This window comes from Hyperolius riggenbachi, chromosome 4 (genome assembly GCF_040937935.1).
Source record: "Hyperolius riggenbachi isolate aHypRig1 chromosome 4, aHypRig1.pri, whole genome shotgun sequence".
Lineage (NCBI taxonomy): Eukaryota > Metazoa > Chordata > Amphibia > Anura > Hyperoliidae > Hyperolius > Hyperolius riggenbachi.
The window spans coordinates 295,649,462-295,669,020 of NC_090649.1; the positions used below are offsets into that span (position 1 = coordinate 295,649,462).

At 42.3% G+C, this 19,559-nt stretch overlaps 1 protein-coding gene and 1 long non-coding RNA gene across 3 annotated transcripts in view; one reads left to right on the forward strand and one right to left on the reverse strand.

The window, feature by feature from the left end:
• Positions 1 to 19,559, forward strand: part of RSPO3 (R-spondin 3) — a 150,308-nt gene that overhangs the window by 103,205 nt on the left and 27,544 nt on the right. Inside the window, exon 4 of the mRNA XM_068231482.1 lies at positions 15,431 to 15,620. Within this exon, the coding sequence (XP_068087583.1) occupies positions 15,431 to 15,620 (190 nt within the window). The remainder of the gene's footprint in view (positions 1 to 15,430; positions 15,621 to 19,559) is intronic.
• The window catches only part of LOC137503871 (uncharacterized), a 66,956-nt gene continuing 64,750 nt past the window's right edge, over positions 17,354 to 19,559 (reverse strand). For both annotated transcript variants that reach the window (XR_011019358.1, XR_011019359.1), the window contains exon 7: positions 17,354 to 17,549. This is a non-coding gene — a long non-coding RNA (uncharacterized lncRNA). The remainder of the gene's footprint in view (positions 17,550 to 19,559) is intronic.

The following is a 19,559-nucleotide window of genomic DNA, read 5'->3' on the forward strand; positions in this document are numbered from 1 at the left end:
TTGTAGCCTTTTTACATTGAAAAAAGGGGGGCACTCCGCATCGCCTGTCTTATCAGCTCTCCTGCCTAGATGCCACAAAAGAAAAGTAAACACCAGCCAAAAGAAGAAAAAAAGATCAGAAATACTAATTGATGCGAAGATGCATCCACCACGTGTCAAGTTATTGTCCATCTCCTCCATGTTCCCTCTGTCGGCTTCTGGCCCCTCTCTCGTCATCCATTTTTAGGAAAAACTTAATTCAATCTCCTCATCCCTGCCCAAGGTCCATTTTATCTAGTTGCCCCTCAACCAAATCTATCTCTTATCTCTCCATATTCCCCAGAGTTCTTAAATTCCACCCATCTATCCAAGTTCCCCTCTTCTCTACCAAATATTATGCTAGATAACTCCTCCATTTTTTGGGTATGATTTATTTCTTCTATCAATCCATCAAATGAGGGGGCAACTTGCATCTTCCATTTCTTACAAATTATGATCCTAGCCGCATTTATTACATGCATCCCCAGGGAGCTTCTGTAATTTTTCATCCCTTTTGTGTTAAGGTGTAATAAGTAAATACTTGGATCCCCAGAGACAGCTATATCTGCTATTTTTAATAATAACTGTTTTACTGCATCCCAGAAAAGAGTGAAGCCTCCACATCTCCACATAATATGTAATAAATCTCCCCTTTCCTGTCCACATCTCCAGCATGTCGGGTCTGCTCCACAAATCTTATTAAACCACTTAAGCCCTCGGTCGTTTTCACTTTATGCATCCAAGCAATGTTTACCTCCCATGCATTAGCCTATAACTTTATCACTACTTATCACAATTAACTGATCTATATCTTGTTTTTTCCGCCACCAATTATGCTTTATTTGGGTGTTACATTTTGATAAGAGCTACCTTACTGTAAATGCATTTTAACAGTGAGAATAAGAAAAAAACTGAAAAAAATTCATAATTTCTCCGTTTTCGGCCATTATAGTTTTAAAATAATACATGCCTCCATAACTAAAACCCACATATTGTATTTGCCTATTTGTCCCGGTTATTTCACCGTTTAAATTATGTCCCAATCACAATGTATGGCGACAATATTTTATTTGTATATAAAAGAACATTTTTTCCGTTTTGCATCCATCACTATTTACAAGCTTATAATAATAAAAAAAAAAATAGAAATATTTCAATCGTTACATCATTTTTTTTATTATTAAACATTTTATGTGGGTATTTTTGGGAGGGTGGGATGTAAATAGTATTTGTTTGGGGTAAATATATGTGCATTTTTATTTTTTTATTTACATTTAGATGTAGTTTTACTTTTTGGTTACAAGATGGCAACCTTGAGTTTGTTTACATGACGAGGGACATAGGAGTCAGAAAAAGCAAAGCTTCCGAGAGAAGCTGTTGCTTTTTCTGCGGGTGAGATGAATCAGTGATCGGGCACCATGGACTTATTCATTGATTCCTGGGCTAACGAATCCGTGGCAGGGAGTGCACGTGCACGCGCGCGATCGGCCGTGGGAGTGCACATGTCCTCCTTGACGTAGAACTACATCGGGGAGGACAAAGTGGTTAATTTTTCAGGGGTATAACGTCATTTCATAGTTATCCTATATCCGGATTCTTGAATCCTTGTTGACACCAATGCTGCGTGGCACATTCTGATTATCCTATTCCATTGGTATTGGGTCAACTCTCTGCCTAGCCCTATGTCCATCTCCCAACTAATCCTATATTTCTGAGAATGATCTATTTCCTCTCCCAAGCATGTATATATTCTTGCCAGGGTCCCCTTTGTTTGCCCCCTTTCTACACAGAATCTTTCGAATTGTGTCAACTCTTTGGAAAGTTCCCTTTATTCCCCAAAGATAGTAAAAAATGTCTGAACTGATTCAGGCTCCAGGTGTCTATTTTCTCAATGCCCAACTGCAAAGCTACCCCCTCCTCATTTTTCCAAACTTGCTTCGATATTAACCACTTTACCCCCGGCGGTACGAATTTCTCCGTCCCTTTTTTCCCCCCTAAAAAACCAGGGACGGAGAAATCCGTACCTTCCGCGCTACCGCCGCTGTCCGCGCTCCCGCCGCTCGTGCGCGCGCACCCGCCGCTCGTGCACACCGCCGCCCGCTCGCCCGGAGATCAATGAACGGGAAAATCCATTCCCGTTCGTTGATCTAGCCCCCGCAATGATCTGCTGCTTCTTTCAGAAACAGCGAGATCATTGTGAATCTCCCAGCCTCCTCCTGCTTCCTGTAAGCGTCCTTCCGGACGCTTACAGGTCGCATGTAAACAAACACTCTGTGGCCATCTTGTGGCCAAATAGTAAACTACACCCTAAAAGCATTTTACATACACAAACATTACATTTACACAATAAATTAACTCATTACCTCCCACACTCCCCAATTTTTATTTTATTTTTTGGAATTAAAAAAAAAAAAATACAATAAAAAAAAAACATAAATAGTTACCTTAGGGACTGAACTTTTTAAATATTTATGTCAAGAGGGTATAACACTGTTACTTTATAAACTGCTCCATAGAGCCAAATTAATCCATGCCATGCACTGATGAGGATCAAACAATCCGAAACAGCCTGTATGCATGTTGGATTATTATGGCTCTGTACACATTAACAAGCTGACACATCATTGCATTCCAGCGGTTCTGGAGGTGTGTTTAGCTTCTAAGGGTACAATGGTTAATTTGCATATATTCAGCAGTGGTGCCTGGGAGACATCTCGAGCTCACTCTAACCTGAATTATCGCAAATTCTTTCTGTTTTAGGAAAGCAAACTTTTGTTTTTTTTTATAAACTGCGGGCTTGTAATTAGGGATGGATGCAAAACTGAAAAAAATGCACCTTTATTTCCAAATAAAATATTGTCGCCAAACATTGTGATAGGGACATAATTTAAATGGTTTTATAACCGGGACAAATGGGTTAATACATTTCATGGGTTTTAATTACAGTAGCATGCTTTATTTAAAAACTATAATGGCCGAAAACTGAAAAATAATAATTGTTTCCCACATTTTTTCCTATTTCCCCATTAAAACACATTTAGAATAAAATAATTCTTGGCATAATGTCCCACCTAAAGAAAGCCTAATTGGTGGCGAAAAAAACAAGATATAGTTCATTTCATTGGGATAAGTAATAATAAAGTTATAGACGAATGAATGGAAGGAGCGCTGAAAGGTGAAAATTGCTCTGGTGGTCAGGGGGTAAAACCCCTCAGTGGTGAAGTGGTTAAAGTTTGAATCCTTAATTTCCCTGCTTTCTTCCACTGACTGTAGTTCTCCTTTTGACATTCCCACTGAAATTTGTTGTTTCCCAGTATAGGCATCAAGGGGGTAGGTCGGGGTGATATATCCCTCAATTTACAGGTTCTAGCAAAAACTTTTAAAGTGTGTCCAATCAATATTCCAGCAGAAGAATGACACTTTGGGGTATATGGTAACCATGGTGCGGAGTCCAATGGTCCCCCAAACAGTTCTCGTTCCAGAGCGCCCCATTGTTTATTTTCTTCATTTCTACTCCAGTCTATTATTCTCGTAAGTACTGCTGCTTTATAATATCTATGCGGATCTGGCACTGCTAAGCCACCTTTATCTTTTGTTTGGGACAACAGTGCAAATTTTATTCTTGCTCTCTTGGATTGCCAAATGAAATCTAGGAAAACTCTACTGACTCCATTCAGGAATCCCTTAGGAAAGGGGAGAGGGAGAGCCTGGAAGACAAACCGATCAATTTTCAAAGCAATGAACCTGATTTTTCAGCATATCAGATCTTTATTGAAAAAATTGATTGATTTGATTGTACAGGGTGGGCAATTTATATGGATACAATTTAATAAAATGGGAATGGTTGGTGATATTAACTTCCTGTTTGTGGCACCTTAGTATATGTGAAGGGGAAAACTTTTCAAGATGGGTGGTGACCTTGGCGCCCATCTTGAAGTAGGCCATTTTGAATCCAACTTTTGTTTTTTCAATAGGAAGAGGGCCACATCACAAGTATGACACATCAAACGTATTGGGAATTTCACAAGAAAAACAATTGTGTGCTTGGTTTTAACGTAACTTTATTCTTTCATGAGTTATTTACAAGTTTCTGGCCACTTTTAAAATGTGTTCAATGTACTGCCCATTGTGTTGGATTGTCAATGCAACTATCTTCTCCCACTCTTCACACACTGATAGCAACACCGCAGGAGAAATGCTAGCACAGGCTTCCATTATCTGTAGTTTCTGGTGCTGCACATCTCGTATCTTCACAGCATAGACAATTGCCTTCAGATGACTCCAAAGATAAAAGTCTAAGGGGGTCAGATCGGGAGACCTTGGGGGCCATTCAACTGGCCCACGATGACCAATCCACTTGCTACATGATGATGGGTTTCCCTCTTTATGCACTGAAGCTGGCACATTCCCTGAGTTTTTCCAGCAAGATGGTGCACCACCACATTATGGGTGTCAGGGCCGAGCATTCTTAGATGAACAGTTTCATGGAAAGTGGATTGGTCATCGTGAGCCAGTTGAATGGCCCCCAAGGTCACCCGATCTGACTCCCTTAGACTTTTATCTTTAGTGTCATCTGAAGACAATTGTCTATGCTGTGAAGATACGAGCTGTGCAGCACCTGAAACAACGGATACCAGAGACCTGTGCTAGCTTTTCTCCTGCAGTGTTGCTATCAGTGTGTGAAGAGTGGGAGAAGAGCGTTGCATTGACATTCCAACACAATGGGCAGCACATTGAACACATTTTACTCTCAGGATACATCAAGTAGTAAGAAGGCACATATTAAAGTGGATGACGAGCCAATCAAAGGTTCCTCTTAATTTTCAGAAGTCTTTGTTTCTAGTTTAGTTAAAGGAACACTATCGCTAAAAAAATTGTAAGATTTGAAATACACGTTTATGCATACATATAAAATGTGCATTATTCCCACAGCAAAGTGCGCTATACATTACTTTTCTCGTCACTTACAATAGGTAGTAAAAAATTGACACATTTAACAGGTTCTGGACTGGTCCATCATCTCATGGGGGATTTTCAAGGTCTTTTTTACTCTTTTCAAAAACACTCCCTAGAAAGGATCTATACAAAGATGCCGGTTGGCGTCCCTACTCGCCGCACACTACTTGGACTACTTGCAGTTGGACGAAGCAAGATCCATTCAATATTTACAATATGTACTGATAAGCCGTTGCTCAATCCAACTGCCAAAATGGTGTGCAGCGAGTAGGGAGGCCAGCTGGCATCTTTGTATAGATCCTATCTAGGGAATGTTATTTGAAAGAAATAAAAAAAAATCTGAGAATCCCTCATAAGAGTATGGACTTGTCTAAAACCTGTCAGATTTTTATTACTTACTGTACATGAAAGCAACATAGGGGAAGAAAGGAATTCACTGTGCATTTTACTCTTATATGTGCATCCTAGATTTATGTGTATACACGTATTTTACTGTTTATAATTTTTGGCTATAGTTGGCAAAATGCTTTTGGAAGAAAAAGCATAGTGACATGTCTATATGTAATGCAGCTTGCAGAACAGTTTGTGCAAGTCTACTTCCTTACAGTCTAAGGACTGTACTCCCCAGAATACACATACTACATATAAAAGATGTGCTTCTCATTTTATAACCAATGGCCAGTGCCAAAATATTTGTAGATGAGTAATCTATCCATATTACCATCCCAAAAATGAGTAATCAATCCCCTTCTGCTGTCAGAGGAAAATGCCCTGCCCGTTTGCTGTCAGTATTGCTTAACTTCCTTATTTCTCTCTCTCTTTCACATTCCACAACTTTCTAGTTAATGGGTCTCTTATAAGAGTTCTTCTACCTGTAAAAGCAATTTATTACTTGGCAGTGAAAGTCCACAGCTGAGTCCAGAAGTCTAAACATTCACTTCTACATTTTTGTGCAACTCAGACCTTATCTCTTATTATGACAAGACTTATGTTCTGTATAAATTAAAGTGCTAACTCAAACACACCATCAATTTAGTTATAGACATTATATGAAAAATTGTTAAACACTCTAAATAGATCAGGCTCGTTTAAGCTATTTTTAGCTTTAGTGAAATATATTATATTCTGTATGTCAAATAATGGATCTATACCATTGCCAGCTTATTTCAGTTTTTGTAATAAAAAGCATATGTTTAGGCTTGATAAAATAAAGCAAGTACTAAGTGCAGAAAAGGGGAATCCAAATGCATGCAATTGATAGTGATACTGTATATAGCCTCTTGGTACTTCCTGTACATATCGTACAATAGTTGGTCATGAGAGGTATTGAGAGGTATTAAGTCATGTGTTGCCCAAAATGTATGTATGTAGCTTGTACTAAGGCTTATAACCCATACACTAAGTTGCTAAGCTGTAACTATATAAGAGAGATGTGTGTTTATGTACTAGGGACCATTGTGGGCTCATTCATACCTACGGGCTCTTACAAAAAAGTGTGTTCTCACTGTTTGTGAAACAAGCCCATGAGAAGCACATGATGATTGTGGGTTTGAAATAAGCTCTAGTTCATCGTATTTAGAGTAACAATGACGCACTTTGATCATTTGTAAGCAGTTATGTTACAGTAAGGTTTTGCTTAACACAGTGTTAAGGTGGCCACTAACGATACAATCTTTTTCATCCAATTTTACCAAATCTATGTAGTATAAGGGTAAACGGTGAATATATTGAATGGATAATCTAGGCAGTTACCTTATTTTAAATAGAAATGGTAAGATTGTATGAAAAAGATTGTATCGTTAGTAGCCAGCATTAGGCAGTACCCTTTAAATAGACAAAACAGAAGGGAGAGGTTGAGGGAGGCTATTGCAGAACTGGTCATTGGTCTGTCCATTTGAAAATGGCTGGAGAGTCAAGAGCTCAAACAGATTTATCCCCGATGTTCAATAAATGACAATACGGACTATACAAGAAGAAGTATTTTAGCCCCAAATAAGAATTCTTGACATTTTAATAGGGAACAGTTAAGTGACAAGACTATACACTCTGTACAGTGCTGTGGAAGATGACAGCGCTATATAAATACTAGATAATAATAATAGAAGACATTGCAAAAGGCACTAGTTTCACTGGAGAGAAGTGAGTCTGAAGAGGGAGAAGAAGGATTGGGCGGGTGGGGGGGGGGGGGGGGGGGGTGTTAAGTAGCACTCCGGGTCAATACACTAATGAATAACCTGTGTAGGCCAAAAATCTGCATATTTTCATTACACCTATCAAAGTTTGTCAGAGATGTCACAGGACAAAAGAACAATTTGACTGCAGCTAGGTGAACTAGCCAAGAATCATCTACGGTCTGTATGCAGCTTTAGAGATGCAATAAGGTAAACATTTAGTACTTTTGCTCATACCACAGTGAGGCCCCGGCCGCTGGCAGAATGCCTGAGGATGTTGGACAGACTAAAGCAATACAGCAAGTCACAGTGCTGCAACTCAAATTATGCAGGACCAGGGAGTCAACCAGTCCACACCGTATCCACTAAAGGTGTAACTGCAAGCAAAACAAAAGGAAAGACTGTATCCTGACCTGGATTTGGGAAGATTGGCCAATTTATGACAAGTGCCAGAGTATAAAGTACTGTATGACATTTCAACCTCTATGGTATTTTTCAAGTGTTCACTTGAAAAAGACCATACAGGTTAAGTGCGCAATTGAAAAGGACCATACAGGTTGAAACGTTGTGATTTATCCTATTGCACTTGAAATAAATTGGCCAGTTGGCCCAAATCCAGATTGAGACCAAGTCTTTCCTTTTCTTTTGCTTGAAGTTGGACAGACCCTCAAAACGCATTGTAAATGTGCCAGTAAAACCTCACTTTGCATTTTTGGGAGTTTTGTTTTAATACGGATTGGCAGCGGCGGGCATGGTTAAAGAGACTCTGAAGTCTCAAAAAAAGCTTCTTTTTATTTAATAAAAGTGTTTAACCTAATAGCCCTAACTAAACCGCCGCATTCCAGCTGCTCTAATCTAACTAAATCCCCCCAAACCCCTCGGGGGGGGGGGGGGGGCAATTCGGGCAGCGCTTCCGTGTGAGGCAGGGCTATGAGCCACAGCTCTGCCTCTCAGCGCGTCGGTCAGCCTGGATCGCCGCCTCTCCCCGCCCCTCTCAGTCTTCCTTCGCTGAGAGGGGCGGGGAGAGGCAGAGATCCGCCGCTGACAGACACATGTGAGGCAGGGCTGCAGCTCATAGCCCTGCCTCATACAGAAGCGCTTAGGGCAGCAAAATACACGACCAAGAAAGTTGTGGATTTTGCAGGGGAGAGGGAGGGGGGAGTTAGGGGGGATTTAGATAGTTTACAGCGGTGGGGATGCAGCGGTTTAGTTATGGCTATTAGGTTAAACACATTTATTAAATAAAAAGATTTTTTTTAGACACTTCTGTGTCTCTTTAAGGTTAGCCTTGTGTGGTTAAGGTTAGGCATACAGCTGGTAGTTAAGGGGGAACAGTTGAAAAGAGCGCCTGAGCTGTCGGTATGAAAAGGGCGCCTCCATAGACATCAATGTTATTTCTACAAATATTGGCTACAAGCTGGTGAAAAGGGAGCCCGAGTTTTGATATAGGCTACAAGCGGGTGCCCCTTGGTAGCCCATATGTTATTTGGCTACTTTCGGCTACAGTAGGGTGCCTCTTTGTAACCCATATTTTTTATTCAGCTACAAGGTTTTCGGCTACAAAAGGGCACCCCTTTGCAGCCCATATTTTTTATTCAGCTACAAGGTTTTTGATTCTGCTACAAAAGGGCGCCCCTTTGTAGCCCATATTTTTTATTCGGCTACAAGGTTTTCAGCTACAAGGATTTTGATTCTGCTACAAAAGGGCACCCCTTTGTAGCCCATATTATTTGTTCAGCTACAAGGTTTTCGCTACAAGGTTTTTGATTCTGCTACAAAAGGGCACCCTTTTATAGCCGCGATTTTTGATTTGGGGGTGCTTGGGGGGGGGGGGAGGGTTAGGATTAGGCACCCCAAGTGGGGGTGGGTATAAGGGTTAGGCACCACTATGGGAGTCTTAGGGTTAGGCACGACCTGGGGAGTCTTAGCATTAAGCACCACCAGGGGAGTCTTAGTATTAAGCTCCTCTTGGTGGGTCTTAGGGTTAGGCACCACCAGGGTAGTCTTAGGGTTAGGCACCACCAGGGAAGTCTTAGGGTTAGGCACCACTTGGGGGATCTTAGTGATAGGCACCACCTGAGGAGTCTTAGTGTTAGGCACCACTAGGGGGGTTAGGGTTAGGTTCTATGTGAGAGTAGGGAGAAGTTAGGTCATAGTAATCACCAGGGGCTGTCTTAGGGTTAGGCTCCACCAGGAAGGGGTTAAGGTTAGGAACCACCAGGAGGGTTAAGGTTAGGCACCACCAGGGGGGTTAGGGTTAGGCACCATCAGGGGAGGGTTCTTTGTTAGAGTTGGGAGAAGTTAGGTCATAGTAATCACTTTTCTCAGCTATATCTAGAGCCCTTTTATAGCCCAACAAATTTTGCCTTTTTATAAACTAAAACTAGCTTTTTTGGCTACACCAGGTTCCCTTTGTAGCTAAATTTGGCATATGGGCTACACTGGGTGCCCTTTGTAGCCAAATTTGGCATATATGGGCTACAACTGGCATCCTTTGTAGCTGAATTTGACATACAGTATATGGGCTACACCAGGCACCATTTTTAGCCTAATTTGGCATATATGGGCTAAACCAGGCACCCTTTGTAGCCGAGTTTGACAAATATGGGCCACACCAAGCGCCCTTTGTAGCTGAATTTGACATATATGAGCTACACCAGGCGCTTTTATAGCCGAATTTGGCATATATGGGCTACATTGGGTGCCCTTTATAGCCGAATTTGGCATATGGGTTACATCAGGCGCCATTTTTTTTAGCGAAATTTGGCATATATGGGCTACACCAGGCGCCCTTTTTTCCAGACGCCCTTTTCAAATGGACGCAGTTAAGTTTAGCCATTGGGGGAGGGGTTAAGGTTAGCTGTGGGGGTTGATTAAGGTTATCTGTGGAGGGGGGGGGGGGTGATTAAGGTTAGCCATGGGGGGGTTAATATAAGGCTTGGGAGGAGATTAAGGGTAGCCAGGGGGTGGTTAAGGTTAGGCATTGGTAGTGGGAAGGTTCAGGGTGAGAATATGGTTGTATTTAGCTGTAGTAAAAGATCTGTATATTTTTTACCAATATTTTACTATTGTCATTTGCACTGAGTTAATAGAAGGTTGGTTAATTTTTCAATATTCTAATATTGGGTTTTTGGGCACCAAAATTTTTTCAACGCACTTTCTGCATGTATGCGGTGCTGCCTGTTTTTGGAATCCCATGTAAGAAAGGTAACAACTTAAGAAGCTGAAATGCTCCAGTGGTACTCACAAATGGCATCTATTGTATGTCTGCCATATACAGTACCTTGATCTGATTGATATATGCATGCTTTGCTTTATCAAAGGTTTCTTTAACTCAGCACACATGTAAACTAAATTAGACATATAATCCAGTCTTTGAGATGTTTCTCTTATACGTGTTATTTCTGTCTGTCTTGGCTCATTTTCAATATGTTACTATGAGTGGTTAAAATGCACCTTATACTCCCTCTCTAACAACACTGTTGATGATGAAAAACATAACAAAAATACATATAAAAAGAAAATATCTTCATAACTTAATTTAGTGGTATCTGCAAAAAATGTAACATCTGTTGTCTTCTAGAATTCAAAGCCCATTATTAGCAGTTGAAAGAAACTTTTTATTTCTTTAAAATATGCTCACCATGTGGAAAATTGTTTTTCGCCTGAAAGCAATCTGAAAGTTTATGACAAAAAAGTAATAGACTGTAAAAAGATTCATCCACATAAATGGATCCAATATGAATAAAGGGATCTTTAAACATAACTTATACTTTCCAACAAATGTGATATTGTAAGCCATGGATGGACAATATTTATCCCTATATACTGTTTTCTTAGCTTCATGGATACCTATTACGTGCTCTGGCAATTGGCCTTTAAAAAAATAAAGTATTAGAACTTGTGGTTATCTTTAAGGAATGGAATAACTTAAAGTGGAACTGAAATGAAAAATGTTCAATGTCCCCAAATGACAGTTTTTTTTTATCATTGTATGTAATAGGTTGGTTTAGAGTTGCAGGGTGAGTCCTATCTTTGCTTAGGACTGAATTAAAGTCACACCTCCCCCCCCCCCCCAATATAAAGAAAGCTCAGGAGGGGGTGGTAATCACAGTGTTTTTCATGGTTTCAAAATAAAAAACTTAAATGGTCATTGTCCTTTAGTGTGTACATTTGAGAATAAACCAAGGTTGAAAGTTATAATAGTAGCTGTTAGACAAAACCTTTCGTCATTCTCCCGTATAAAACCGGCACTTGTTATTCTGGATAAAGATTTGTATATGAGGATAGCAGTACCAGCCTTCCAGGTGAGGAAAAAACAAGAGCTGCCCCAACCAATGATCTCTTAAAGAGGAACTCCAGTGAAAATAATGTAATAAAAAAGTGCTTCATTTTTACAATAATTATGTATAAATGATTTAGTCAGTGTTTGCTCATTGTAAAATCTTTCCTCTCCCAGATTCACATTCTGACATGTATTACATGGTGACATTGTTACTGTGGGCAGGTTATGTAGCTGTTTCTAGCTGTTCTGGCTGTTACAGACAGCTGTAAACAGCCATTTCCTGTCTGTGAACATTGTTACATTGTGGCAGTTTGCCCAGAGTACCGCAGTACTCAGAGCTTCTTATGGGAGGGGTTTCACCACAATATCAGTCATACAGCGCCCCCTGATGGTCTGTTTGTGAAATGCAATAGATTTGTCATGTAAAGGGGGGTATCAGCTACTGATTGGGATAAAGTTAAATTCTTGGTCGGAGTTTCTCTTTAAGGAGAGGTACAATAAATCTTTTGGGAAAGATGGGTTTCTCAGAGGAGAGCTTTATTCAAACCTACTTTCAGCTGTCATACACCTACATATTGTTCACCTAGGGATCCCAGGCCCTTCGCATTCCAATAAATGACTGTAAGCTGTCTCATTATGTATTAACCACCCTGGTGTTCTATTAAGATCGCCAGGGCGGCTGCGGGAGGGTTTTTTTTAAATAAAAAAAAAAACTATTTCATGCAGCCAACTGAAAGTTGGCTGCATGAAAGCCCACTAGAGGGCGCTCCGGAGGCGTTCTTCCGATCGCCTCCGGCGTTTTGCTTACATCGTCGCCATAGCAACGAGCGGAGTGACGTCATGGACGTCAGCCGACGTCCTGACGTCAGCCGCCTCCGATCCAGCCCTTAGCGCTGGCCGGAACTTTTTGTTCCGGCTACGCTGGGCTCAGGCGGCTGGGGGGACCCTCTTTCGCCGCTGCTCGCGGCGGATCGCCGCAGAGCGGCGGCGATCAGGCAGCACACGCGGCTGGCAAAGTGCCGGCTGCGTGTGCTGCTCTTTATTTGATGAAAATCGGCCCAGCAGGGCCTGAGCGGCAGCCTCCGGCGGTGATGGACGAGCTGAGCTCGTCCATACCGCCCGGCTGGTTAAGCAGTGCAAGAATAAGTGAGAAAGTAATGTCAAATGAAATATTATAGTTGAAGAGAATCAGAGCACTACTCTCTCTCTTCTCCTGTGTATTGCCCTTTCAGCAAGTAGTAAGCAAGTGAAAGGCTAGTTATCTGGCCAAATATCAGCAATAGTGTCAGCAGTGTAGTAAATCTAATTGGTTTAAACATCTCCTCTAAAGCCGCGTACACACGCCATACTTCTGCAAATGACGGGTCCGACAGACCCTCCCACTAGGCGGACGTTCTGCCGACAGTAGCACGTGTGCAGGGCTGGGTTAACCCACTAAGCACCTCAAGCAGCTGCTTGGGGCCTCAGTCAGAGTTTAATGGATCCCATCAGCATGTAATCAGGCCCTTCACTGTTCCTCCTGTTTCCTCCCGGCAGGAGGGTAATCACACTCACACTTAGCAGCCCACTGGCCCTGGCAAATGACACTGATCACAGCTGGAAGCAGAGCGGCTGTTTAAGTTAACCCCTCCAGCAACACAGGCTGTATTGTAGTGTGTCTGTCTGTGCTGTTTTCCAGTTACAGGCATCTGCTCCATGCCCCCACCTCTCGGTCACTGAGGGGAAGGGCTGTGACACCATGTGGAGAGAGCATGGACAGGCATACACAGAATACAGCCTTTGCTGCCTGAGGGGATAACCTCCTCCCCCCCCCCCCCCCCCCATTGCTTCCAGCTAGGTAAGGTGATGGGGACAACTTGTAGAACAAGTGCAGCTAAAAAGAGCATACTAAACAAAGTAAATTGGGGTGGTCAAACTTCTTCTTCCGCCCCCCTCGCCTCCAATTACTAGTTGTATCAGTTGCTGTCTGTATGCCCCCCAAACCAATGGAACAAGGGGCCACACACCTGCCTTTCACTCAAACTGCACACAGCATAGCCTTCTCACCTATCCAGAAGGTGCATTACCAATCTTTATGCTGCGTCCTCCCATCTCCATACATACATATATATACCGTATATAACATTCAAATATTCGGGGAGGGGGGGGAAAATCTGCTACTTTGCTTAGGGCCCCATTCAGCCGTAATCCAGCTCTGCAACAGGGGTACATGCTGTCGGCAGACTGATAAGGCTGTTTCTGAACAATCCGCTGAGCGGATCGTTCAGAAACAGCCTTATCAGTCTGCCGACAGCGTGTACACACGTGCTTCTGTCGGCATAACGTCCGCCCAGCGGAAGGGTCTGGTGCACTCGTCATTTGTGGAAGTATGGCGTGTGTACGCGCCTTTAATGTCATACAGCAAACCCTAGAAGATTACACTGATAGCTACATTGGGAAAACCCCTTATATTCAAAATCAGCTGCAAAATACTCTTACATAGGATTAAAAGGATTAGGAAGTCAATGGAAAACGGAAGACTTGACACTCATTTAGCACTCATTCTCAATCTACAAATGAAAAGTGACCTGTGGAAAGAAAAGTGCACGCCAACCTTCCCCATTACATTAGCACAATTGGTAGGTCCTGCTTTTTCCTGGTCACCATTTTCATTACTTTGAAATGTTAGACAAGTTGAGTGGGTGGAAGCAAATATTAACAGTGCTACCACACTCAAGGGCATTTAGGTTTCTTTAGATCCACTACAAAAATCCTTGTGATTTTTGTTCTCCATAACTAAATGGCCACATTTCAATTTAAAAACACCTCTATGCTCATATCTTAGGACAAGGTGCCTAAAAGCTATTAAAGTTGTCAACCTTATCTGTTAATTATTAGACCCTTTAACCTCCTTGGCGGTAACCCCGTGTGTGACACGGGGTAAGCCGCCGGAGGGTGCCGCTCAGGCCCTGCTGGGCCGATTTACTTAATTTTTTTTTTGCTGGACGCAGCTAGCACTTTGCTAGCTGCGCCAGCACCCCGATCGCCGCCGCCGCGCGCCCGATCGCCGCTATCCGGTGCGGCGCGCGCCCCCCCCCCCAGACCCCGAGCGCTGCCTGGCCAATCAGTGCCAGGCAGCGCCGAGGGGTGGATCGGGTCTCCCAATGACGTCCCGACGTCGCTGACGTCGGTGACGTCATCCCGCCCCGTCGCCATGGCGACGGGGGAAGCCCTCCAGGAAATCCCGTTCTTTGAACGGGATTTCCTGATCGGTGATCGCCGAAGGCGATCGAAGCGGGCGGGGGGATGCTCGCTACATGATAAAAAAAAAAAAAAAATTTTTAAAAAACTGTTGCGCTTCCCCCTGGCGGTATTTTTCATACCGCCAAGGGGGTTAAAAGAACCTAACAGTACTTACTTATGTAGAGGTAAGGCTCTGGATACCATAGAGCCTTCCCGGTCCTAAGTCTGTCCCATGGTTCTAGTGCCGTCCTCCAGTGAAGTTATTCATCCTGCTAGGTCCATTATCTCTTTTGCACTAATTGGGCAGCCTTCAGTTCCCTGAGTACTTCCAAAGTGCTTCCGAAGACTGCATGTGCAAGTCTGGGCTTGTGCATGCGTAGTACAGATACGCCCATCTTCGGAAGCACTCAGGGATGCAAGTATTTCTGACGGCTGACCATGGAGTACTGAAGACACAACCAATTGACTAACTTCACTGGGGGATGATGCTGGAGCAATGGGAGGAGCCGAGGACCAGGAAGACTTTATGGTATGCAGAACCTTCCCTCTACATAAATATATATCTAACGTGAAGCGAGTTTTCTCACCTCAGGTTTGTTTTAAAAATTATAAAGTATTCCATGGTTACAATTAGTTTTTTAATCTTTATGAAATTTTCAATAACAGAATATTTATAATTGTACTACTTTTTATGCAATTCATGCTGTCATCTTATTTTCTTTTGTCATTACTGTATTGCAATTAAATCTAATTTATTTATTTTGTTTTGCTCCTGCAGTACATTGTACAGTCAGTGAGTGGAGTCTTTGGGGTCCGTGTACGAAGAGGGGGAAAACTTGTGGCTTTAGGCGTGGCAATGAAACAAGAACTCGTGAAATAGTACATCACCCGTCAGCACATGGTACACCTTGTCCACAAACAACTGAAACAAGAAAATGCATAGTGCAGCGAAAGAAATGTTCAGAAAGGTAAAGCTTTCTCATTTGTACTTGTCCTTACATACTGTCCATCTGTTGTAATGTTGGCTGAGAAAGGTTTTTATGGGTTCGTTTTTGTGAGTTTTTTCCATTTGAAGTCTTATATTTCATACCTACTGTATAAACCTTACTTGAAGATAGACAATTCCCAACAAACTTTTATAGATGGTTGAGCTATACCTCCTAGTCCCTCCTATTATCTTAGTAAAATTCATTTGAAATGTCTCCAGTAAAAGACTTCCCCTCACTGCTGCATATGAACCCCCACAATGTTTCACAGTGGGACATGGAAGGAAACTAAGCAGAAACTAAGGAAACAACCTAACATTTTATAAGGGGAAAGAAAAGGCTATTAGTGTCATGGGTTCATATTCAATTAACTTTTCTTTTGTGTTTATTCCCAGGAGATATTTTCACCCCTATTAATAAAATACCTTTAAAGCCCACGACAAGTAAGAGAAAACTTATAGAACATAAATGTACTAGTTACAAAAAGGGATGTATCACTATACTTGTTATAAGAGGTAGTACATGGCTATGCAGACACCATGCACCTGCGCAGTAGAGTGGATCCGATTAGGCTCAGCTATTTCCACCTGAGCCCAAAAGAAAACTGCTTGTGCACCTGCACGAGGTTACACAGGAGTGTTATGTTCCTGGAGCCCCGTGGATCTTCTGTGGCAGACAGCGCTGAAATGGAGGGACGGAGAAGGATGGGGCAGGCCTTGTTAGAATCCAGAGGCTTCCCGCTTCCAAGGTAAGTACCACATAGGGGCACTTTTTTAACAGATCCTCTTTAAATTAAAATGCCATCTACTGGCTACAAGTAATAAATATGGACAACATTTTTTTTTAACCACTTCTGTGCCAGGGCTTTTTTTGCTGATCGGTGCTACGTGGGCTCTCCAGCCCGCAGCACCGATCAGATAGCAGCCAGGGCGATCAGACTTCCCCCCTTTTTTCCCCACTAGGGGGATGTCCTGCTGGGGGGGTCTGATTGCCGCCGGCTGTTTGCGCTTGCGCGGGGGGCTCTTCAAAGCCCCCCTCTGCAGCGCTTTCTGGTCTCCTTCCCCTTCCCTCCCTCTCCCTCCCCCTGTGAGCGGCGCAGGACGGATTTCCGTCCTGCGCCTGATGGGATAGGCTTCAGCCTATCAGATGCCGGCGATCCCCGGACAATCAGAGGCCGGGGATCGCCGATCTCCTCTACGGCGCTGCTGAGCAGCAGCGCCATGTGTATGTAAACAGCGGAGAAGATCTTCCCCGTTTGTTTACATTTACCCTGCGAGCCGCGATCGGCGGCTCGCAGGGTGTTCACGGAGACACCCTCTGTGAACTGACATGGAACGGCCGCTCATACGAGCGGCTGTTTCCACGGAATCCACTTCAGTATTCAGGGGCGTACTTAAGCGTACGCAGAATCCTGAAGTGGTTAAATATTGCATATTTATTAAAAAATAAATCTAGAAAATATGTTCTCAGTCCTGAATATTATAAAACTATATTAAATGGCATTCCTCTTGAATTATCTTTATGCTGCTTGTAAGCCTCAGCATTTCCAAGTTGTACTTGGGTGTTTTCACTTTAACTCAGTTATATTATTCAGAAAGCAATGTGATGACAGCACTTTTGGATAAAACATAAGGTTTACACAAGCAAGACAGCTAAGCAAGCAAATATGATAGGAAATCCTTTCAGTTGGCAATGGACACCTACACAAAATGTAGTTTGCAATAATAAATAATGTTTAAAGTATAAATGTATCCAAAAAATTAATCTAAACAAATATACAGAGAATTACCGACGTTCATGCGTGTAATGTCAGTCCAAGCACAAGATTTGTGCTTCCAGGGTGATTCCCAAATGAAAATAAACCATCTACTCTTCTCAGTCTACGTTGATCAGTAGATCTCAGGCTGTGGTCTGGAAAGAATGACATAGATATGAGTCAGGTGGTCTCAACCACTGAAGTACATAACCTGCAGGCCTCGGACAAACACCTCTTCTGCTGGGAGTCACTGATCGGAAAGAGGGTCCATCAAACCTCAAATGTAAAAGTCCAATCATGCAAAACCGATCTAGACTCAACCAGTCGACAAGCCGGGAGATTCTCCACAATTTTCACATTTATTTGCAGCGGTTATATAGCACCTAGGTTCTCAACGTGTGGTACGCGTACCTCAGGGGGTACTTCTGATGGTTTCAGGGGGTACTCGGGCTTGATATACTTAACCAAGAATAACACATTTAGAGTTTAAGAAATTGACAAATCTAATTTAAAAACACCAAATTAGTATTTTAGTTAATTAAAAGCAATAGTAAATGCTTGGAAATTGTTTAAAAACCAAGTATCATGTACTACGATTAAATATATATTTGTCAAGGGGTACTTGTGATGATGTTTACTATGCTAGGGGGTACTTAGTGATTACAGGGCTTTAAAAGGGGTACATACCAATAAAATGTTGAGAAACACTGATATAGCACATACAAAAAGCACGACGTTTCGGGCGTGGTGCCCTTTATCAAGTGCTTAATCCAACTGGGAAAACATATTCATTATATAACATGCTGTGACATAAACACACCCACTATGACATCAGTGGGTGGGCACATACTTAAATTCACAAGTTAACCCTTTCTATAGAGAACAGCTATGATATCACAGAAAACATTTTAGACTAAAGTCGTCGTTTAGACCATTTGGAAGTTGCGTACCCAGTCGGTCCATCCACCAGGCCTCCCGTCTTAACAACATAGTTCTAAGATCTGTACCCTCCTTTCTTTCAACCACTTCAAGTACCTGCCATCTCAATTGGCTGACACTATGCCTCATCTCAATGAAGTGTCTGGCCAAGGGATAGCCCCGCTTTTTCCCTTTTTCCTTCTCCTCTTTTTCTATTCTCTCTCTGAGGGCGTCGGGGTTGCGTATATGACTGCGATGTTCATTTAAGCGTGTTTTTATATCCCTAGAGGTCTGGCCAACATAGGCCAGGCCGCATGGACATTTGATCAAATACACTACCCCCTTCGTATCACATGTGGCAAAATCCCTTACAGGGATAGATTCACCTGTCCTGGGTTGATGCACTGTGGGACCCTTAATGATCCCGTTACAGTGCTGGCAACTGAGACAAGGAAAGGTGCCCTTTTTAGGGTTCCCCAAGAACAATTGTCTGGCTGGCTTTGATCTACCTATGTCTGCTCGCACCAGGGTGTCTCTAACTGATTTACCCTTTCTATACACAAACCTGGGTGGCGTTCTCTATAGAAAGGGTTAACTTGTGAATTTAAGTATGTGCCCACCCACTGATGTCATAGTGGGTGTGTTTATGTCACAGCATGTTATATAATGAATATGTTTTCCCAGTTGGATTAAGCACTTGATAAAGGGCACCACGCCCGAAACGTCGTGCTTTTTGTATGTGCTATATAACCGCTGCAAATCAATGTGAAAATTGTGGAGAATCTCCCGGCTTGTCGACTGGTTGAGTCTAGATCGGTTTTGCATGATCAGGTGGTCTCAAACCACGAGTTGTGAGATTAGCATTTTGGCCATATGATGGGCTTGTATCCTAATTAATATGATGCTAACACAATAACAGCAGAGGGCTAGAATATGTAATTTTCAGCAAAAACATTACCATTTCATCAATGTAATTCAATATTAGTTATACAATACAATCATTTAAAATTACTTTGAAGGTTAAGAAGCATACACAGGTGATCCACTGCCACTTTTAGATACAAATGGACCTCAGCATCTGTGAAATAATTTCATGAAGCCCATGTTGCATAGAAATGTGTGAACCAGTGTGTTTTTATTTTATTTTATAAAATGTAAACATTTTCCAGCAATCCATCAAAATACAGTATACAATATAGTTCCACACTGAGCTTTCATGTCTATACAAATGGCAGATAGCCAGGTTT